Genomic DNA, 25,271 nt, shown 5'->3' with positions numbered 1-25,271 from the left:
TTGTATAAGTAGGCTGCAATTCCCAGAATCACACACAGTAATATAATATCAATACAAAAGTTCCGGCTAGACCTCAGCTGTTATCCAAAAAGGAAACATACCGGTGAAAACATGTTAGATAATCGTGGTAACCAATAATACCAAACGAATGTACAGTTATAACTTCTTTACCTGATTAACAGTGTTTAAGCCTGACGTTGGTATTCCTTAGGTCTGAAGTCGCTTTATCCACCTGTAATACCAGCGCCATTTATAATACTTTGAGCAACCATATGACTAAGTTAGGGTAATCAATAATAACTCAAACGAGAAAAGTATCCAACCTTGTCGTCTATCTCATCCATTAATGGAACTTGCCTGTCTACTTCCTGAACACATTTAAAGTATCAGATTTAATTCGATAACCGTCTCAACACAAGATGTATAAGTACAAGATAACAAACCTCGTTCATATCTTGTGCCATGTTTTTCAATGTATCTAGACCTTCTGATATCACATTGAGCCCTTGATCCTAAAAAAATACTCCAATAAAAACAAAAAGAAAAGGTAAGTGGAAGTATTTTGTTGAGGTGGCAATCTCAACCCATTTACATACAATGTGCAATGTTAATGCATTTAACATTCTAATCATATACTGTAGAAAATTAGGTTACAAAACAAATTACAGAAACTTAAACAAAAAGTGTTGTGTTGACCAGTGTTGCAGAACTCGGAATTACTCGGCGAGTAGCCGAGTACTCGGTTTTTGCAACTCGGGGAGTACTCGGTTTTTGCAACTCGGCGAGAACTCGGCCAAAATGGTCAAAATCGGCCAAAACTTGAAATTACTCGTACAACTCGGTCAAAATCAGTAAAAGTCAAACTTGGTCAACATCCGAGTATTCTCAAAAAAGTCCAGACCGAGTACTCCCCGAGTAACGATTTTTGCAACCATCGTATTGACCCGCAATAAAACTACACAATTTGGCCCAAATCCTTGTTGACTCTTCAAAATCACAAGTACATGCCTGTTTTATTTTTCTCATTTCATACTCATTCCTGAATTGACTCGACTCTTCAGATTGCTGGAAGTAATCATCATCAAATCGCCCATCTATATATCATATTCATGTTAACAAAAAGTCAAACATATAAGAAGAATGAAACCAACCACCACATAATTGGACAAACGGTAATAATATCGACCGGTTAATGAAAACAATGGAGTACCTGAATCAAACTTGATATTGTTTGTACGAGAGGCTGAAGCCGCCCAACCTCCACCAGACTGTTTGGGTGCAGATGCACCCCCATCAGGTATTGCTTGAATTCTATCAGGAAGTGCAAGAACCAAGTCATTACGAGCTGCAAACTCTTCGGGTGCAAGTCCTTTTACCTGTTATATAATTTATGTCTAAAACTTATTTCAACACAGTTTAAGTCTCCAAAATAGGACATAAAAATGTCATAGTACTTTAGCCAGACAATATACACATAAAAATGATAATAAAGTCCTAGAAAACTAAGAAGAACAATAAATCATTTAAGATTGTTACAACTTTAAGATTATTGACCAATGTTTTCAGAAATGTGTCAGCTGGATGTTAAATTTGTACTCATAAGAACACGGGCGACATTCTCTTCTCATAAATAATAGATCCCCGTTCGTGATCTTTTCCTTCTAGTATATTTATGTCTTATATGCTTTGCTCTACCTATGTTTTCTATGTTTAGCATTTACCTTACTGTTTTGCCTATCATTGTGCAGCGTCAAGATTGTCAAATTTTCATCTAGTCATCATTTTGTTTATCTTATAGCAAGAATCAGCCAACACTAGTAAGACTATCGAAGCAACAAGGGCTATTGGCATACACCTGCTTGTTCAAGTTGATAAAAGAAGAGTCATCATGAGAGGGTTGTGTTCCTAATCTTAAAATGGAGTCTGCAACTGGAGTACAAGTTCAGTAATACGTTCAGTTGTTCATAACTGTTTTATCATACATGAAAGCTTTCTATAAAGCATTGGATACATTGTTCACATTCTACGTTAATTAGGCCCAATTTCAATTGTTTACGAGGGACAAGGCGCATGGTTTGCTTTAAATCTTTTCTCAAATAGCAATGGCTATTACTTGGTAGCCATAATAGAGTACGCTTAAGAACCTAAAAATTAAAATTCAGATATACGAATTTCAGATAAAGCAAACCATATATAAACGGATTAAGTTTTCCCAGTTCAGGTTACCCGGTGAGGGCGAGTATATTCTATAAAGATGTATGTATCCTAGCCGGGTTACACCATTGCAGTTTCCAACCCTTTCCCTGGACAACCCAAGATGTGCTGCTCGTAAGGTTTGAACTTAAGACCTCTAGTGAGTGAGGATATCATGTGCCAACCACAAGACCATCTTGTGATGGTTTGGTGTTAATCATTTGCTTCTTGCTCAAGTGATTATCTGCCCATTCAGTCTGAAAAATGCAGTCATTGCACACTCCATAACAGCACCAAACCTACCAATCGACCACACTACTTAATCTCTCCGCTTGATCTTCTTTAGAGGACAAATAAATTTCTATTAACATCCAAAAAAGAGTACTTACAGCCCAACCACATACATAAAGGCATCAATACTTCAACGTTCAACTTAACTGTGCTTACATTCAGAATGGATAACAGGCTAAAGTAAGTCATTACTCGGTACAATTTAATCTTGCCCTAAGTATGTAAATATACACTTTCAAAGGTTCAAATATAGCACACAACTACTAGACCTGAAAACAAACAATTTACAACTGATCAAATAAAATTGAGTAAGATAAGATCGAACCTTCTTCATTGCCAATCTCTGCAACTTAGGGATCTCTTCCAGTAACTTTGCCTTAGTTCGCCGTATCTCAGCATTAATCGCCACAACCGAAGCCCTATTTTTCTCAGTACTAGCTGTCTCAGCTTTCTGATATCAATAACACACCATCATTATCAACAAATCATCAATTTAAACTTAAAACCCTAGATATCAGATAGAAACGAGAACGTAGAGATTCAAACATTATATCACCTGTAGTGCAGTCTCAATGTCAGATTCAACTGTAGCGTAAAGCCTGGCAAAAGCATCATCACCGGAAACATTGAGATCTCTGTTATGTTCTCATATATGGCATGTGGCTGGCACGTGGGTTCATGGTTGGAAATAACAGAATCGGGTTCAACAGACTAACTGAACCAGTATTGTTATGTTCTCATATATGGCATGTGGCTGGCACGTGAGTTCATGGTTGGAAATAACAGAATCGGGTTCAACAGACTAACTGAACCAGTAGGAACATAGCTAGTATAAGTATTAGTTTCAATTGTAATTGTAGGTAGCTTATGAAATGTATGTGTGTGAAAACACTTCTCCCTCTTTACTCTGTAATCTTTGTGATCATTTGATCAATATCTTCATCTATCAATAACATTCAACTTCGTTGCTATTCTTGTTCAAAAGCTTCCAGGTTGTTTGTTTGCTTCTCCGATTCTATCGAATCCAGGAAGTTCATAACAATTGGTATCAAGAGCCACGTTCCTGTACCATTTCATCTACCTCTCGATTATGTGTTCTTGATTTGGTTTATAAAAGAAAAGAAAATAAAATTCTAAATTTCTGTTGTGTGGGAACAAAATCCGGTAGGGTGATTGATTGTAATCAATATAGAGTACATAAAGAATTCGTACCACAGTTCTCTGGTGACTTTGAAAGAGAAAAAAATTGCAGTTCATCCATGGCAGAAGTTGCACATGAAGTGTTCGATGAAATGTCAATAGTAATGAAGTATAAACAAAATGGTTCGGTTCAAGAGTATTATGATAGATTTGTTGATCTGTTTAAAGAAAGGATACATGAGTCATGTCTCATCGATATATTCATCTGGATGTTGAAACCAGAAATCAAGAAAGGTGTTAGCTTGTTCAAACCCAAATCTCTTTATGATGCTTGTTGTTTGGCTAGAGTACAAGAAGATACAATAGCTATAATCAACAGATTAAGTGCTGATAAAGCTGACCAGTTACAATGTCCACATGAAAGCATTCCTTCTAATGGCAGGGTCATGTTTGAAAATGATGAATCACCAACCCAAACAACCCAAACAATGGATCCTGATGAAGGAACCCAAGTTGTAACCTCTCATGCTGAGTTTGAAGTGATGGACATTCTTAAAATTGTTGACAAGAATGAAAGTCACGTAATCAACGAATACGATACTCATGAGGTTGAAGGGTCTGAAATAATTGATCACCCTGATGAGCTACTTGATGAAGATTTTGGCAGGACACAATGTGTTAACGCTACACATATTGAATATACTCATAATATGGAGGGCGTGAACGAATACAAGTCGAAAACAAATTGTGGAAAGAGTAAAGAGAACAAGTCAAGTTTCATATGTACCCCAGTTTATGCAGCATCTAAGAAGGCTACTGATTTTGCAAAATCAGTACACTTCACAGTTAAGTCCATTCTTAATGATTCAGAAAATGTGAACTCCAATAATTTCACTTATCTTTTAAAAAATTATCGTAATGATTGTTACTCAAAGAGGATTTGGATGGATCAAGTTAGTAGTTTTGCTCAAGAGTTTAATAATGAAACGGATACTGCTCTTTACGATAACGAAACATCTTTTTATCTAAAAATGCTTGATGATTGGAAATGGTATAGAAAGAAAAGGGCATGGGTCACTTGTGACATATGGAAATGGTCAGTAACGAAAAAGACTCGTAGCATTGTAGAAATGATAGATGAATCAAATGAATATAATGGAATGGTAGATGCACATGGTTTCAATTTTGGCAAAAAACATGGCGTTCATGAAAATGACCAAGAATTCACTCATAGTGAAAAGGTTATTGATTTTTTTGATGCTTCTGGTGTTACTAATGATAATGACAGTGAAATGGTCAAGAAAAGTCAACAAAGAATGAATTTTGCCCAAGATTATGGTGCTAATGTATACGCTCTACTAGAGACCCCTAAGAGATCATGTAGGTCTGTGGAGTTTGTTTTTGTTAGAGATAAGAGAACAAGGCTGTTACTAAGTGTTTCGATAGTTGTGGATACATTTGAATGGAAGCCGGGACTTATATGTTTGTCAAATTCAATAGGAAATAAGTTGAATGCATTTTTGTATGATGCTGATCTATTCATGAGCTTCATTAGGACCAGTTTGATTGTAAAAGATTCGGAATCACACTGGAAAGGTCACTGCTTTAAAGATAATACTACGTGGTTAGAACTTTGTAATAATAGTTGTAGATTTGGTGGTAGCACTATTCATGTTAAGATTGCTCATTTGGTTGTGTACAAGCTTAAATGGGTTATATATGACGAGATAGTGATGACGGTCGAGGAGTTGATTGAACATCAGAGTTCACTCCATTGTTTCCTGGAAGATCAGACTGCCTCCTGCATTTCAAAGTGTGACAATGTGGCTCATCATAATTTGAGACCACCTTTAGATGTATATGTGGTTGCTATCGTTATGAGTGTATGGTACAAATTCCAGCCTGCCCAGGTATGGGAATTGATTGAATATAGGAGTCTGTTGTTTGAGATGCTGTTACTTTTTCACATTCTTGAGGACAAGAATGATTTCAAGCGGGGAAGATTGTTATGTTCTCATATATGGCATGTGGCTGGCACGTGGGTTCATGGTTGGAAATAACAGAATCGGGTTCAACAGACTAACTGAACCAGTAGGAACATAGCTAGTATAAGTATTAGTTTCAATTGTAGTTGTAGGTAGCTTATGAAATGTATGTGTGTGAAAACACTTCTCCCTCTTTACTCAGTAATCTTTGTGATCATTTGATCAATATCTTCATCTATCAATAACATTCAACTTCGTTGCTATTCTTGTTCAAAAGCTTCCAGGTTGTTTGTTTGCTTCTCCGATTCTATCGAATCCAGGAAGTTCATAACAATCTCTTTGCTTTTCGACGTCGTATTTTTTGCAAATTGCATCAACTCGAGTTAGAATTTCGATTACGCTCATTGTTCCTGCGATTAGGTTTTACTTCAGTTTAAATTTCACGAGTTTAATTTTGACTTTGAAGAAGTCACAGAAAATTGTTTAGCGTGTTAGTTGTTAGCGGGGATTGACTTTGCTCGTTTGTTAGTTGTTGTCTTTATAGTTTATAACTAGTCTGGGTCCGTCGCGATACGACGGGAGCTTTCAGCCTGCGTATTCATATTTAACCTAGCTTCATGTATTTACAAAAGGGAAAACGGCCCATATGTTAAGCGCCGTTGTTGGTGTTGTCGTATTTACTGTTTTTTAAAATCTGTCCGGTTCAAACGTAGTTAGTCTCGTTTTGTTGATAAAATTATTTCGAGTCTGACGATGCAGGCGAAAAAATATAACTCACGGCGAGCAGGAAGATATGGGCTGTCGTTGTTTTTAGCGTTTTTTAAAAAGTGTCCGTTTCAAACGTACTTTTTATCGTTTTGTTCATAAAATTATTTCGAGTATGACACTCATGTCGAAAAAAGTTAACTCGCGGCGAGCGGAAAGATACAGGCTGTCGTTGTGTTTAACGTTTTTTGAGAAGTGTCCGTTTAGTGTATAGTTAGTCCCGTTGTGTTCGTAAGATTTTTTCGAGTTGAACGCTAGTCTCGGAAAAATTTAACTCGCAACGAGCGAGAAGATATGGCCCGTTATAAATTCGAGTGGAATAAGTTTCTTTTATTTTAATAAAATTACATATTTACACTTTTCACCCCTGAAAAAGTGTAAACTTGAGGGGCCGTTGTGTAAATATAGACGAAGTTGAGGGACCGTTTGTAATGTAAACGCAAACTAAAAATGAAAATTCGATTTAACTGAAACTACGAAGACCGACACCACTTTTAGTATGTAAGTATTAGTATTAGAATTAATATTAATATTAATTAATTAGATTGTTTGTTAGACCACTCTCATCCATGACGGTCCGTCATGGATAAACTGACTGTCACATCAGCGCCACATCATCACCTTCTCTCCTCCTTCATCCCATGACATACCAAAGACTAAACGCCAACATCCATGACGCAATGTCATGAAAATAAGTTTATTTTTTTTTTATAAATTAAACATTACATTATTATAAAAACAAATACAAATAAAAATACGAAATATAAAATTACAACAATTTAAAACAAATAAATACGTAAAATAAAAACAACAATTTATTTTATTAAAAAATACACGGAGTACAATACACTGAAATTAAAACAATAAACACTAATCACACTGCGGGAACTTGCTCGAGTACTTTCTCGCTATGTCACTCCTAGCTCGCATCAATAACTCGTACTGCTCGGGTGGAATGTCGGAAGACACCGGTAAGGGCTTTGAGGTTGGTTAAACTGTGGCGTTTGAGGTGAGTTATAATGAGGCGTTTGAGGTGCGTTATATTGTTGACTTTGGTAGTGGGGATTACTAAGGTAATGTGGTATGGAAAAAGGATTCACGGCCCAATTGTTGAGTTGATGATATTGATTCGGAAAATACGGGGGTCCTCTTATTGGAGTAGAAGACGGGCCTCCCATTGAACTTGGACTTTCATATTGTTGATGGAGGTTTTGTTGAGTTTGATGAAGCGTGTTTTGAAGTACCGAATTCCATTCATCTTCCGTATACTCTCGTAGTACCGGTTGTTTTTGTTTTGGTTGTTTTGGTTTTTGGTTTTGAGTTTTTTTGCTTGAAGACATGTTTGATGAAATTTAGAGTATGAAGTTTGAAGAAATTGAGTGTTGAAGTTGGATGAAAATTGAGTGTATATAATGAGGTGGGAGGTGAAAAAAAAAAATAAAAAAACAAAAAAGCCAAACGGCTAGTTTGGCTAAAAAACAAAATCAAATTATATCTGTTACTTGCTTTTGTTCCGTGCTTCTCCGAATCATACGATGAAAAAACAAACGACGGTTGTTGAACGGCGGGTTACCGACGACGCGCTAATATCGGCGCAGTTGAACGGCGGGCTCCGACGGTGGGTGAATGACGGGCCGTTAATAGTGGTCTTAGATTTGTTTTTCTTCTTCATGTTTTTTACTTTTTTGTCGTGTTGGTCTGTAACGACCCGTCAAAATCGCTATTAACGCGGCACGTTAATCATTGATTCCACAGTGAGGTTTTGACCTCTATATGATACGTTTTGATAAAATATTGCATTCATTAAAATAAGTGACTTTCTAAACATAGAAAGTTATAAATATGTGGGCGAGTGCTTAGGTATAAGCAAAACCCCAAAATACATAAGTCTTTAATTTACAGGTTGACATCACAGTCCAATTATTTATTACACAACACAATTTTATTTTGAATGCAATAAACTTTGTACAAAGCATGAGAGACTCCATGCAGGCAACAAGCACATCACAGCGGAAGCAATCTAAGGACCTGAGAATAAAACATGCTAAAAAGTCAACACAAATGTTGGTGAGTTATAGGTTTAATTGCTCGAGTCATAAACATATATAAAGATAGACCACAAGATTTCATCAAAAGTTTATCAATAGATTCTACGTAACAGAGCACCCTGGTAACTAAACTTAACGATATAAGGATAATTACCCCATTCGTTTTAATACACGCAAACCAACGTGTCATAAACTCAAATAACATACGTCCGTTAAAAGGCTAGCGCTTTAGCTCGGACGGGGATGTCAAGCCCTATGGATCCATATACAATTATTCGCGCCCACCAGTCCATATCCTATGTACTGGCAGCTACTAGTTACCAAAGCTAAGGGATTTTCGATTTAACTCAGTGTAGAATTTAGTATGTACTTGTGTCTTATTGCGTTTAAAATAAATTGCATGTATATTCAGCCCAAAAATATTTAAAGTATTTAAAAAGGGATCTATAACTCACAGTTCAATATTGGGATTCAATATTGTAGGCAAATTGCGTAGACGTAATGATGGTAGACGACTGTATGGTTGGCCTTGGATTCAAGAACAATACCCCGAACAATACCCAATATTTCCTTAGCTTAAAGCGGTTTAAAACCCGAATTAAAAACACCCTCGTATATACCTTATTATTATTAAACTTAAATTATAATTAAAATTATAATTATAAATATAAATATTTATTACAGAGAATATAAAAAAGTGTATATAATTCGTCGAGTAAACTGGCCTTTTATAGGCATGTTTCCTGATTTTGGTCCCTATGCGATCGCATGGGTTTTCAGTGCTTTTGCCATGCGATCGCATGGCGTTTTGTTTGCTAGTTCGTCGACATAATATTTACTATAGCAAATAGTGTTTTTGGTCCCCATGCGATCGCATGGGTTTTCAGTGCTTTTGTCATGCAATCGCATGGCTAGGCTGAACAGCTCATTTCTGCTTGTTTTCTAGTTCGTCGACATCAAATAGTGTTACTGTAGCAAATAGTGTTTACTGTAGCAAATAGTGTTTTACTGTAGCAAATAGTGTTTTACTGTAGCAAATAGTATTTTACTGTAGCAAAGTCGTTTTTACAGTAACAATTAGTGTTTTACTTGTACATCTTATAATATATATATATATATATATATATATATATATATATATATATATATATATATATACATAATATTAAATCATATATAGAATTGGTTTAAATTAGTCGAAATTTTCCGGGTCATCACATGGTCATTTGCTCTAGGCGGGACACGGGATTGCGTTTTCTTAAAGTTTTGTGGTTAGAATTTTATTTAGCCCTGTTCGCATTCAAGCAGTCATACGTTTGTGCAATGCGTTAGAGGGTTTCAAAATAACTTTGGTCAAAGGCCATGGTCAACTTTTAGGGTGTCTTCTACCAATTTACGGTTAAAGGACGATGATCAAGCATATTTCCGCCTAGGATAGAAACACATTTGAGTACAATAGAGGAGGGTTTTATTAGTTCAGCGGCGTTAACCTCCGGTCTGGACACCGTGATAATCCTAGCCGAGATGATGACCTCGGGAGGGTGGCTAAGGGCTGACCGCCGGCCAATGGTGGGGAAGGGAAAAACCCTACGAAGAGTCGTAGGTAAAAACCCTAGAGAAGATTGTGTGTAGATTGGGTGCCCTAAATGCTTAGATTACCCCTCTATTTATAAGAGGGAATTAGGGTTTGAGGAGGAAGACTTGACCGCGGCCCATAGACCAAGCCCAATTACTCAGCCCGATGGGCTCCGCACATCATCAAGTCCCCCAAGTTCGGTGTGTCATAGTAATGTCATATCGGAGTTACAAATATGCCACCACAGATAACTCATCACACAATCCGCACCGACTACGAAGTCAAGCGCAATGCACAATGAATCCACATAGTAATGTGATGACGCGATGTAATAATTCAGCCCGCCGTGTAGTACGCGGTGAGAAGAGATCAGTGGGGTGGAACCCTGCACAGTACGGCCCACACATCATAACTATGCGCGACACAACCTCGCTCATTGCAATCACGCGACATACGACCAAATACGACGCATTATGTTAACCACAACTACTCGCGACACATCCTTGCGTTTAACGCAATGCAGTGATGTGAGCATGCTAACTTCCACTACTATCCGCAATGCACAAAGCAGCGATGTAGCCAAAAACAAAACTGAAGGGATACTGATAGTATACCATCACTCCCCCCAGTTTGGTATGAAATGTGAAAACATGTCATGGCGAACTATAAATACGACCATGTCAAAGTGACATCTTGAAACAACTAGCTGATCGGAACTCGTAGTATACAAGGCATCTCAGACTCGCGGAGTCCGATTTCAGAGTCCTATTGAGGCATCCCTACCACATAATTGTGAGGGGTATCAAGTAACCATGCGCTTACGCAGCGTAATCATGGACATTTATGCATTTGACAGTAATTGTCTAGTATTGCGAATTAAGACAATTCACACAATGTGCGCATAAGTTAACCAAAACTTATGCACAATTTCAGGCGCTGCGTAAAATAAACTAATATTTTAACAAAAAACCCATTTGCGAGTCCGCACGAAAAATGTTTATGCTCATAAGTTACAACATTATTTGCTCTGTCACGTACTAGGGGTGCACTTAGTTGTGTGGTAAGGCAATGCTAACTAAAAACAAACCAATGTTTTTATACTTAAGAGTTTTCCCAAGTAAATCACTGTAGCACTGTAGCAAAATACGATTTCACTGTAGCACTGTAGCAAAATGCGGTTCACTGTAGCAAATAGTGTTTTACTGTAGCAAATAGTATTTTACTGTAGCAAATAGTATTTTACTGTAGCAAAGTCATTTTTACAGTAGCAATTAGTGTTTTACTTGTACATCTTATAATATATATATATATATATATATATATATATATATATTTACATAATATTAAATCATATAGAGAATTGGTTTAAATTAGTCAAAATTTTCCGGGTCATCACATAACCTCCCCGTTAAAGAAAATTTCGTCCCAAAATTTTGAGTAGTACCTGTTTCATGAGCGATATCAGTGAACAAATGTGGATACTTTTGCTTCATTTGATCCTCATGTTCCCAAGTAAACTCGGGTCCTCGTCTAGCATTCCAACGAACCCTAACTATCGGTATTTTACTTTGTTTTAATTGTTTGACCTCACGGTCCATGATTTCAACAGGTTCTTTGATAAAATGGAGTTTATCATTGATTCGTATTTCGTCAAGAGGAATTACGACATCCTCTTCAGCTAAACATTTCTTTAAATTTGACACGTGAAATGTGTCATGAACACTACTAAGTTCTTGCGGTAGCTTTAATCGATAAGCAACTGCTCCAATTCTTTCGGTGATTTCAAAGGGTCCTACGTACCTAGGACTTAGCTTTCCTCGTTTACCGAATCGTACAACGCCTTTCCAGGGTGACACTTTCAACATGACTTTGTCACCCACTTGAAATTCTAGCGGTTTTCTTCTTACATCAGCATAACTCTTTTGGCGACTCATGGCCGTTTTCAATCGCTGTTGTATTTGAATGATCTTTTCGGTGGTTTCATGAATAATTTCTGGTCCAGTAAGTTGTCTTTCTCCTACTTCACTCCAACAGATAGGAGATCTGCACTTTCTACCGTAAAGTGCTTCAAATGGCGCTGCGTTGATGCTCGTATGATAGCTGTTATTGTATGAAAATTCTGCCAACGGTAAGTGTCGATCCCAACTGGTTCCAAAGTCAATCACGCATGCCCGTAACATGTCTTCCAATGTTTGTATTGTTCTTTCACTTTGACCATCAGTCTGTGGGTGATAAGCGGTGCTCATATCTAATCGAGTTCCCAAAGCTTTTTGTAATGACTGCCAGAAACGTGATGTGAATCGGGTGTCGCGATCAGATATGATGGAGATAGGTACACCATGCCTGGAAACTACTTCCTTCAAATATAGGCGTGCTAATCTTTCCATACTGTCTGTTTCCTTTATTGGTAGGAAGTGAGCTGATTTAGTTAGACGATCAACTATCACCCAAATAGTATCATGACTACTTGCAGTCCTTGGCAATTTCGTAATGAAATCCATGGTTATTCTTTCCCATTTCCACTACGGAATTTCCGGTTGTTGCAGTAATCCTGACTGCTTTTGGTGCTCAGCTTTGACCTTTGCACACGTCAAACATTTGCTTACATAAGTAGCAATTTCTGTCTTCATATTAGACCACCAATAGAACTTCTTGAGATCGTGGTACATTTTTCCATTTCCTGGGTGAATTGAGTACCTCGTTTTGTGTGCTTCATCCAGTACTAGTTGCCTTAGGTTACCATGTTTTGGTACCCATATCCTACCAGCAAAATACAGGGTTCCATCGGCTTTTACCTCAAGCTGTTTTTCTAACCCTCTGCTCATTTCGCCTTTTTCATTTTCTTCTTTTAAAGCCTCTAACTGTGCTGCTTGAATTTGCTTTGTGAGATCAGTACGAATTGTAATATTCAAAGCTCGGACCCTAAGAGGTTTTACTCTTTCTTTCCGACTTAGAGCATCAGCTACAACATTAGCCTTTCCGGGGTGGTAACGAATTTCACAATCGTAATCGTTTAACAACTCTACCCAGCGACGTTGCCTCATATTGAGTTGTTTTTGATCAAAAATATGCTGAAGACTCTTATGGTCGGTGTATACTGTACACTTGGTGCCATATAGATAGTGTCTCCATATTTTGAGTGCAAAAACTACTGCTCCTAGTTCCAAATCGTGCGTCATATAGTTCTTTTCATGAATTTTTAGTTGTCGTGAGGCATATGCGATAACTTTTGTGCGCTGCATTAATACACATCGTAAACCTTGGCGCGAAGCGTCACAATAGATCACGAAATCATCATTTCCTTCTGGTAATGACAAAATGGGTGCAGACGTTAACTTCTTCTTTAATAACTGGAATGAGGATTCCTGTTCTGTGGACCAATCATACTTCTTTCCCTTTTGAGTCAATGCAGTTAAGGGTTTGGCGATTCTAGAGAAATCTTGAATGAATCTTCGATAGTAACCAGCAAGACCTAAGAATTGGCAGATTTGTGTTGGAATCTTCGGTGTTTCCCATTTACTAATGGCTTCGATCTTGGTATGGTCAATTTTTAATTCCATGTTTACTGACAACATGGCCCAAAAATTGTACTTCTTGTAACCAGAAATCACACTTCGAAAATTTTGCGTACAATTCTTCTTTCTTGAGTATCTCTAGTACCAGTCTTAAGTGTTGCTCATGTTCTTCCTTGTTCTTCGAGTAAATCAATATGTCGTCGATAAAAACAATGACAAATTTGCCTAAATACGGTCTACAGATGCAATTCATTAGATCCATAAATACTGCTGGAGTATTAGTCAATCCAAAAGGCATGACTAAAAATTCATAGTGACCGTAACGGGTTCTGAACGCGGTTTTAGGAACATCTTCTTCCTTCACTCTCAGCTGATGATATCCGGAGCGTAGATCAATCTTAGAATAAACACTTGATCCTTGCAATTGATCAAACAAATCATCAATCCTCGGTAATGGGTACCGATTCTTGATCGTTAATTTGTTTAATTCTCAGTAATCTATGCACATTCTCATAGATCCATCCTTCTTCTTGACAAACAGAATAGGAGCACCCCAAGGTGAAAAAGTGGGACGAATAAATCCACGGTCTGATAATTCTTGCAACTGGTCTTGTAATTCTTGCATTTCTGAAGGTGCAAGTCTATATGGGGATCGGGCTACAGGTGCGGCTCCTGGTACGAGATCAATCTGGAATTCTACACACCTGTGTAGAGGTAGCCCCGGTAATTCTTCTGGAAATACTCCGGGATATTCTCTTACAACCGGCATGTCATCAATGCTTCTTTCTTCAGTATCGATCTTCTTTACGTGTGCGAGAATAGCATAACAACCTTTTCTTATAAGTTTCTGGGCCTTCATACAGCTGATAAGGTTTAGCTTCGAGTTGCTCTTCTCCCCATAAATCATTAATGACGTTTCATCCTTACGAGGGATGCGGATAGCTTTCTCAGCGCAAACAACTTCCGATCTTGTTTTGGACATCCAGTCCATGCCAACGATTACGTCAAAACTTCCTAATTCTACGGGTATCAAATCGATTTTGAAGGTTTCACCAGCGAGATTTATTTCGCAACCATGGCAAATTTTATCGGCTTTTATCAGTTTACCATTAGCTAATTCAATAGTATATTTATTGTCTAGAGGCAATGATGCACATTTTAGTTTAGAACTAAAGTATTTACACATATAACTTCTATCAGCACCCGTATCAAACATAATAGAAGCTAGTTGATTATTAACGGTAAACGTACCCGTGACAAGATTAGGATCCTCACGTGCTTCACTGGTACTAACATTAAATGCCCTCCCGCGTGCGGGTTCTTTGTTCTTCTCCTTATCAGGGCATTGATTTATAAAGTGACCAGACTTCTCGCATCCAAAACATTTCTTGACATCGGTCGGTTTTGTCTTTACTTCAGAAAAGGTGGAATAACAATCTTTCGCCACATGTCCTTTCTTGTTGCACTTATCACAGACCACTTGGCAATAACCTGCATGATGTGTGTAACATCTTTTGCAGAACGGATGGGGTCCTTTATAGTTTGGACTAGCAGTTGTCCCATCTTGTTTACCTTTAAAAGTTTCTTGTTTCTTCAGGTGAGTACTTTTGCCCTTATAGTCTTCCCATTTCCTCTTTCCTTCAGTTGTCTTGACTTTGGTAATTGGTGCCTTAATCGAACTCTCTGTGATCTGGTCCATGAGTTGGTGTGCCATTGTCATGGCTTCCTGCATCGTATTCGGTTTGGACGATGTAACATTTCCTTTGATATTGATCGATAAACCGTCAATATACATTTCTATCTTTCGTTTCTCGTTTGGAACCAATTCGGGACACAACAAGGCTAGTTCCATGAAACGCTTTTCATAGTTATTGAAATTCGTGCCAAAAACCTTCAGATTACGTAACTCAGATTCCATTTTTCTGATCTCGTTTCGAGGACAGTTGTAACGACCCGGAAATTTCCGACCAAATTTAAACCTAATCTTGATATGTTTCCGAAACGATAAGCAAAAACCCTAATGTTGAGTCTCGAAAGCTTTGAAATCTATGTTCATATATTCAAATTACCCATAACTGGTCCCGACGATTCACGAGCATTGTTGTAAGTAGATATATATATATTTGAGACAATTATTATAGTTAACATCATTTTTATTATTGAATATTATTATTATTATTTGTATTATTATTAATTATTAATATCAATTGATATATTTAGTATTAATATTAATATTTATTATATATAAAATCAAAACACAGATACATATAAAATCTGTTTAGCATCGTATTCACTACTATTTGATTTGTCGGATTGATTGAAATCATTAACAGTGATAATTACATTACTGGACAAATTTGTTAGTGATTCGCATCCATTGTTTTTCCTGTTTTTGTCTTTGTCGATTACATTCATGACCGAGACCACATTTTTTTTTATTTATATAAACGAGCAAGAAGAATGGAGTCACATAATTTTTCCTTCCACAATCAAATTCGGTTACCACAATTAACAGTAATTCAAATCCATTAAATCATCAATAAAATTTCGCTATTTCGGATCGAAGAACACAATAATAAAATAAATAAAAAATATATATATGTATATATATATATATATATATTTTGATGTATCTGAAATTGATACTGATCCACGAACAATTGGGTTGTGATTATCAACAAACCTTATGAATAAATTCATACCCAACTCGATCTTCGTTCCAAAAATCAAATTGAAGTTTAAACTTGTACAAGTTACTCTTGCTCATCGATATCTTTTATAAGTCGAACCTCACCTTGTTGAAGACTCCTGCTCTTTTAATTCGCAAGATCTGCAGCTATCTTCTCCATTACTGATTAAACAGTAAGATTACGAGACCAATCGGTGATGAGGTACAAAGAGGGGATGATGATAAGCGAAGGAGATGCAGGATCGATATTTTTTTTTTCTTTTTCCTCCTGTTGGCGAAACTGCAGACGCCACTTCCCCTTTAAACCCTCGTTTTTATTTATTTAACACTATCAGTTGATTGTTTGGGCTAATAATGAAGTTGGGCCGGAGTTTTAAAGAATGGGCCAAAGTTCATATGTTTCTGTCTGGGCCTAGGGTTAGTGAAGAGGCTGTGGAAGGGTTAAATAAAACACAAACCGCGGTATAACAGATAAACAAATACGGACTAATGGTTGGGATGTGATGTTGCTGAGCAAGGGGTCGCGGGTTCAATCCCTGACAGTAGCAGTTTTTATATTTTAAAGCCTGTCCCCTTTTTAAAGGTAGTATCATTATTTTTTTATTAGTATTACTATTAATGTTATTATTATTATTATTATTATTATTATTATTAAGTGTTTGTATTATTAATATTACTAATATTAAAATTATAATTCTTAATAAGATTGACTTTATTATTAAAACTATCACTTTTATAAAAAAAATTATTATTATCATTATTTTTATGACAAATAAATATTATGCATATAAACACATATTTCTTTTACGATACATATAATAAATTATTAATATAATACTAATTATATATGTGTGTATATATATAACTATAAACATTAATTGTTTTAAAATGTATATACAGAATAAATATAAATAACATCTAATTTAAGATATGATAAATAAAATGTATATATATATTCTAATTGCAATCTAGTATAAAGTTTATATAACTACAACACTAAATATATATGTTATATAATTAATAGATGAATTACTTGAATACAATTTTGTGTGTTAATATATGTATATACAAATGATTTAGGTTCGTGAATCCGAGGCCAACCCTACAATTTTTCAATGATGTTAAATGTATTTTTACTACAAAATACAGTATGGTGAGTATATAGTCCCTTTTAAACTTTAAATATTTTGGGATGAGAATACATGCGCTGTTTTTTTTTTTTTTTATAAATGATTTACGTTATGGACACAAGTGATTAAAATTACGTTCTACATGGGTTTGAATCAAAAATCCCCTAGCTTGGTAACTTTAACTATTGGTTTATGAACTGGTAGGCGCGAATCCTAAAGATAGATCTATCGGGTTTTACACCCCCACCCAGATGTTGTTCTAGTAAACTAGAAGAACGGGTGTTTAGTACTTCGAGGTTAACGTAACGCACTTGATTCGGTGCACATATTATTATAACTCAGGGGTACACACTCTTGTTAAGGCTAGTTACCGGGTGCCCACTGTTCGGAATGCTTTTCTTACACTTGCGAGTGTATTATGTTTAAATATATGAAATCTTGTGGTCCATAGTTATAACGCTGCTAGTAACAAACCTATATATCTCACCAACTTTATGTTGACATTTTAAAGCATGTTATTCTCAGGTGTAAATTAAGTCTTCCGCTGTGCATTTGCTCATACTAAAGACATTACTTGGAGTCGATCAACGCAATGGAACCAGATGTTGATAATTTCGTCCAGGAGGATAAGGACGGGTTGTTAAAGTTGGTATCAGAGCGTTGGTCTTAGTGAACCAGGTCTTGCATTAGTGTGTCTGGCTAGTAGTTGTTAGGATACATTAGTGAGTCTGGACTTTGACCGTGTCTACATATTAAAAGTTTTGCTTATCATATCTCGTCAGAAATCATCTGCTTATCATCCCTAGGGAATTTCCTGCTTATCATTCATAAGTCTAGACACGTCTTACTGCATTTAGTGCATCGATAGTGTATAGACAAAAATTCATATCTTAGCACATCTGTAGACTTGCTTGTCATATGCCGTAAGTTCCTCGGTAGGCTACAAAATCTTTAGTATTATAGATATTCTATGAAGTTAGAATATCATCCTATATTCGAAAATCATTTCAAATTAAAGATCCTTTTCAAATTGCTTCCTTGGCAATGAACCTGAAAGCACTTACCGGCGAACCTGTTCGAGAAATCATTTACCCTCTCATTTCTAGAGTATCCCGTCACGATTATATATAATCCTATATTTAGAATTGTACTCAACCGCTCGTCTCAACCGTCAATCATTCCGTAGCACTAGAAGAAGTTAACGAACTACGCGCTCGTGTGACGACTTTGGAGAACCTGGTGCGAAGGTTACGAATACCAGCAGCAGCACCAGCAGTATAATCAGTACCACCATTATCGACGTCGACAGTACCCTTATCATCTCTAAACCATAACCGCGCCGTAACTCTCAATATCACAATCTGTACCTCGAATATCAACACCATACGCCTCAATATTACCGTCTGTATTTAGAGTATGATCTTCGTTCTACATATCGTTCTACATCAATTAATTTCGTTCTACGTATTGTTCTACCTCATTTACCTTCGCTCGACATGGCAATTATGTAATCTCTAATGTTTTAGAGATCATGTAATCAAGTGCCAACAATAAATCAAATGAGTATAATATTCTATTGACTCATTAAATTCATAATTACATCCGAAGAAAATATATATGCAAGCATATTTTCATAAAGATTGTAATTAAAACTTCTTTCGTACAAACTGTTAATGATAGAATATTTTAACGGGTGGGTAGTACCCGAGGAATATTTAGAATTCACATTAATAAGTTACACTGTACACTCTTCGAATCTGTTTCAACGATCATATACTATCATACTTCCAACTATCGATATACGTATCCGCTCACCCCAGAATAACCATTTTCATTCAAATTTCATATTCGGATTTTGACCTATCAGAATCCAACAAGTGGCATAAAGAAGAAAACATTGGACAAAATAAAATTTGTTAGAAACACGAATTAACTAATTAAAAATCTGTTAAGGATTCCACGCTAACTGTTCCGGCTAACTGTTCCCAGCTAACTGATTACATTTTATCGCAATTTATATTACCGCAATTTACATTATCGCAATTTACATTCTCGCAATTTTATTTATCGTCATTTAATTTCTGTCATTTACTTTTACGCACTTTAAATAACGGGACACGTATACAAGGTTTCGACCTATCATATCGACCCATCTATATATATATTTCGGAACAACCGTAGACACTTTATATGTGAAGGTGGGAGTTGGCTATACAGGGTCGGAGTTGATTCCAAAATATATATATACTTTGAGTTGTGATCGACACCGAGACAGGTACACGGGTCACGATACGTATTATTTAATTCGAATATTATATATTAAATTATATATGAATCATTGAACCATCAGACTATTAGACTGCTAATTTTGGACAATTAAAATGAATTAAAATGTTGATTATAACATATGAAACTAAACAATTCTTCAAGTTTGCCACTTGATTTCATCTTAAACCTCATTGGTACCTCGACAATTACAATCCGCGTTCAAATCTTTTCATGATTCTTGAAAACACTTCGATCGAGAAGTTGAACCAGCCGCACCTCGTCTACGGAAGAAAGATTTATGCATACATTATGCACCTGAAAAACTTTCGAAACCAAAATTTTGGTTAAAACGTATCCGCGTCGAATTCCTTATCATTTATTAGCAAAAACAACCTCACAATTCCTTTTCAAGAAGCTGATTTTGTCACAACTCCACTTCAACTTCTCAGTAAGACTACTTTATATTATAATCTCAATATATACGTATCCTTTCGCCGTCGTTACTAGAACCTTTTATATTCCACCATATTACCATCAGCGTTTAATCATCTAAAAACACATATCTCTTAAAATCATCTCGGTTTGAACACCAATTATCCAAATTCGTTAACTTTGAAAATGCTGACAAAGCAGCATGTTGTAAATGGTCTTAATGACCAAAAGTTGATGATAAAGAAGGTGGTGTTAGGAACACCCGATGGAAAATTTTGTATTGAAAATCGGATTGAGCTAACCATGAAAGAGACCAAGGACAAATACAAGGACCAAACTCTGTATTTAAAGAATCCAGATGATTCTGTTTCTGATGAAATCTTTAGTGAACACCTTGCTTCTGAATCTAAACCCTTACAGGTAAATTTTCATCATCATCCTTTGATATTATAAATTCCAAGACATTATCGTATCTTTCATATTCTCACAACTATTCTTATCTGGGATTATTCATCTCTCCGTAACATCTGTGTTACAACATAAAAGAAACTGTGTTAGTTCAAAGTTCTAAAACCTTCAAGTATAAAATAGGAATGTTCTGAAGCAGTGTTGGGAATGGATGCATGAATTACTATAATATAATGAAACTTGATCAACTTCATTATATTACAGTAAGTCATGTTAAGTTTCTAATGGAATGTGATGATTCACAGTACCGTCATCATGTGCCATGTTACACGGCTTTTGCATTCTATCCAATTCCGAAACGTATTAAGAACAAATCATCTTGATAGTTCTATCTTCCTGGATATTCTGGTAATTTGACAAAACAAAATCGTGCCATTACCATTCCTTTCTAAGAACAATAGCTGGGTTCATTCCAAATCTTATACCTACGAATTTCGGATCATTGCTCGCTTGACTCGAGGACGGGAGAAGAAACGAATAGGTGGATTTATAGTGAAATATCCGACAAAGAAATCAAAACCAATTGCCGCAATAAATCAAAGAAAATCCTGATCGCCGAAAAATCAAATCTTATTACGCAAGATTTTCTTTAAATCCCTTAAATTCCGGAAGTCAATAATAACCACGTCATCAGTTGAAACGAATACATTTATTACTCATTTCACTCTTTTGTGATAGCTTCATTCGTGCGCTTCATGTGATCGAATCATTTTATCTATATCTTCCAATAATGATAAAACTCTATTATTATCTCATATTCATCATGAAAACATCCTCATTACTATCTATAATGATCTCTATCAAATTTCGAGGACGAAATTTCTTTAACGGGTGGGTACTGTAACGACCCGGAAATTTCCGACCAAATTTAAACCTAATCTTGATATGTTTCCGAAACGATAAGCAAAAACCCTAATGTTGAGTCTCGAAAGCTTTGAAATCTATGTTCATATATTCAAATTACCCATAACTGGTCCCGACGATTCACGAGCATTGTTGTAAGTAGATATATATATATTTGAGACAATTATTATAGTTAACATCATTTTTATTATTGAATATTATTATTATTATTTGTATTATTATTAATTATTAATATCAATTGATATATTTAGTATTAATATTAATATTTATTATATATAAAATCAAAACACAGATACATATAAAATCTGTTTAGCATCGTATTCACTACTATTTGATTTGTCGGATTGATTGAAATCATTAACAGTGATAATTACATTACTGGACAAATTTGTTAGTGATTCGCATCCATTGTTTTTCCTGTTTTTGTCTTTGTCGATTACATTCATGACCGAGACCACATTTTTTTTTATTTATATAAACGAGCAAGAAGAATGGAGTCACATAATTTTTCCTTCCACAATCAAATTCGGTTACCACAATTAACAGTAATTCAAATCCATTAAATCATCAATAAAATTTCGCTATTTCGGATCGAAGAACACAATAATAAAATAAATAAAAAATATATATATGTATATATATATATATATATATATATATATTTTGATGTATCTGAAATTGATACTGATCCACGAACAATTGGGTTGTGATTATCAACAAACCTTATGAATAAATTCATACCCAACTCGATCTTCGTTCCAAAAATCAAATTGAAGTTTAAACTTGTACAAGTTACTCTTGCTCATCGATATCTTTTATAAGTCGAACCTCACCTTGTTGAAGACTCCTGCTCTTTTAATTCGCAAGATCTGCAGCTATCTTCTCCATTACTGATTAAACAGTAAGATTACGAGACCAATCGGTGATGAGGTACAAAGAGGGGATGATGATAAGCGAAGGAGATGCAGGATCGATATTTTTTTTTTCTTTTTCCTCCTGTTGGCGAAACTGCAGACGCCACTTCCCCTTTAAACCCTCGTTTTTATTTATTTAACACTATCAGTTGATTGTTTGGGCTAATAATGAAGTTGGGCCGGAGTTTTAAAGAATGGGCCAAAGTTCATATGTTTCTGTCTGGGCCTAGGGTTAGTGAAGAGGCTGTGGAAGGGTTAAATAAAACACAAACCGCGGTATAACAGATAAACAAATACGGACTAATGGTTGGGATGTGATGTTGCTGAGCAAGGGGTCGCGGGTTCAATCCCTGACAGTAGCAGTTTTTATATTTTAAAGCCTGTCCCCTTTTTAAAGGTAGTATCATTATTTTTTTATTAGTATTACTATTAATGTTATTATTATTATTATTATTATTATTATTAAGTGTTTGTATTATTAATATTACTAATATTAAAATTATAATTCTTAATAAGATTGACTTTATTATTAAAACTATCACTTTTATAAAAAAAATTATTATTATCATTATTTTTATGACAAATAAATATTATGCATATAAACACATATTTCTTTTACGATACATATAATAAATTATTAATATAATACTAATTATATATGTGTGTATATATATAACTATAAACATTAATTGTTTTAAAATGTATATACAGAATAAATATAAATAACATCTAATTTAAGATATGATAAATAAAATGTATATATATATTCTAATTGCAATCTAGTATAAAGTTTATATAACTACAACACTAAATATATATGTTATATAATTAATAGATGAATTACTTGAATACAATTTTGTGTGTTAATATATGTATATACAAATGATTTAGGTTCGTGAATCCGAGGCCAACCCTACAATTTTTCAATGATGTTAAATGTATTTTTACTACAAAATACAGTATGGTGAGTATATAGTCCCTTTTAAACTTTAAATATTTTGGGATGAGAATACATGCGCTGTTTTTTTTTTTTTTTTATAAATGATTTACGTTATGGACACAAGTGATTAAAATTACGTTCTACATGGGTTTGAATCAAAAATCCCCTAGCTTGGTAACTTTAACTATTGGTTTATGAACTGGTAGGCGCGAATCCTAAAGATAGATCTATCGGGTTTTACACCCCCACCCAGATGTTGTTCTAGTAAACTAGAAGAACGGGTGTTTAGTACTTCGAGGTTAACGTAACGCACTTGATTCGGTGCACATATTATTATAACTCAGGGGTACACACTCTTGTTAAGGCTAGTTACCGGGTGCCCACTGTTCGGAATGCTTTTCTTACACTTGCGAGTGTATTATGTTTAAATATATGAAATCTTGTGGTCCATAGTTATAACGCTGCTAGTAACAAACCTATATATCTCACCAACTTTATGTTGACATTTTAAAGCATGTTATTCTCAGGTGTAAATTAAGTCTTCCGCTGTGCATTTGCTCATACTAAAGACATTACTTGGAGTCGATCAACGCAATGGAACCAGATGTTGATAATTTCGTCCAGGAGGATAAGGACGGGTTGTTACAACAGTACTCCTCGATTAGCATCTTTTTCAGTTCTTCCCAATAGATATCATATGCCGTATCTACTCCTTCTACTTTAGCATAATTGTTCCACCAAGTAAGTGCACCGTCTTGCAACATGCACGAAGCATACTTTGACTTGTCTCCGTCCGCACAATTACTGATTTTGAAAACGGACTCCATCTTTTCAAACCATCGTCTTAGACCGACTGGTCCCTCGGTTCCACTAAACGTCTGTGGTTTGCATCCTTGAAAAGTTTTGTATGAGCATCCGTTTCATGAGTTTGTGTTTACGGCTGCTGCTTTGGCTGCTGCTTCGGCTGTTGCTTTTGCTTCCTCGGCTGCATCAATTCTTTCATTCACACGTTTCTCGACTAGTTCCTCAAACTCAGCATCCGACATTTGAGACATGTTTCTTCAATAAACACAACAGAGGTAATTTAATCATATAGAATATTATAGGTAAAATGAGTTGTCAATAGTTAATCGTAGCATATTAATAATATGAACCAATTATTATAAAAGCATTTTATTCTTATTAGCATTTTATAATTATTTCTAGGGTATTACCTACCCGTTAAGTTCATACATAATAACTAGTACAAGGAATTAACTACTAAAATCCTAATAATATTCCACTTTAAAAAATTATAGCGAGTTACTACGTTATTATGTAATAATAATAATAAGTATTAATAATACAAATAATCATTCCATGCATTTATTATTAATAAACCAAAATAATACAATACCATACAATACCATACAATACCGATATTTTACATAACAAGATAGAGTAGCATACATAAGCAATAAAATAGCGCATGGAAGATTTACGGTTGCGAGGTCGTTTATTCAGAACTATCAGAAACTTTTTCCCACTTGGTTCTCTCTGCCAATTGTTTGTGTGCACATGGTCCGACAGACATTCTGGCAGTGTATTTAAGTTTTGGTTGGGGTTTTGAGGTACCCGTTGCCTCAGTGGGTTTAATACAATAAGGGTGGTTACGGATCGAATGGTCCTGTTCCTTTTTAATAATTAAGGACTTTTTATTTTTGTGGTTGTTTTTATTATCTATAGCAAGTTGGAATTTCTCCTTAGTGACTTCTTTTATTTCATTAGCGAAATCATCCTCCTCACTGATCTCATCTGATGATGAACTATCTGAGTCATGTGTAGGAGAATATGTACCAGTGGTCATGAACCGAAATCTGCCAGGCAATATATTCACAACCCGCCCGTCGGCGGTGTATCTGGCCCAATGTCCATGTTCGTTTAGAAATGGACGATCCTCGTTTACTCCAGGGATCATGGGTCCATGCCAACGATACTGTGGCTTCGGAAAACTAGAGCTGGGTGGAGCTGGAACCTCCTCTGGGTTTACCGGGAGTTGAGATTCCCCGGCTAA

General features: G+C 35.6%; 1 protein-coding gene across 1 annotated transcript; it reads right to left on the bottom strand.

Moving 5' to 3' along the window:
• Positions 1–175: 175 nt before the first annotated feature.
• On the bottom strand, positions 176–6,014 carry LOC139854817 (syntaxin-71-like). Its single transcript, XM_071844098.1, has 8 exons — positions 5,949–6,014; positions 3,041–3,121; positions 2,810–2,935; positions 1,211–1,376; positions 1,009–1,094; positions 444–512; positions 324–368; positions 176–232 (listed from the first exon to the last, which is right to left on the bottom strand). The coding sequence occupies exons 1-8, from the start codon at positions 6,012–6,014 to the stop codon at positions 176–178; spliced, it is 696 nt and encodes a 231-aa protein (XP_071700199.1).
• Between the last annotated feature and the right edge of the window lie 19,257 nt (positions 6,015–25,271).

This window comes from Rutidosis leptorrhynchoides, chromosome 6 (assembly GCF_046630445.1).
Source record: "Rutidosis leptorrhynchoides isolate AG116_Rl617_1_P2 chromosome 6, CSIRO_AGI_Rlap_v1, whole genome shotgun sequence".
Taxonomy (NCBI): Eukaryota; Viridiplantae; Streptophyta; class Magnoliopsida; order Asterales; family Asteraceae; genus Rutidosis; species Rutidosis leptorrhynchoides.
This window is presented reverse-complemented; position numbering and strand designations above follow the sequence as displayed.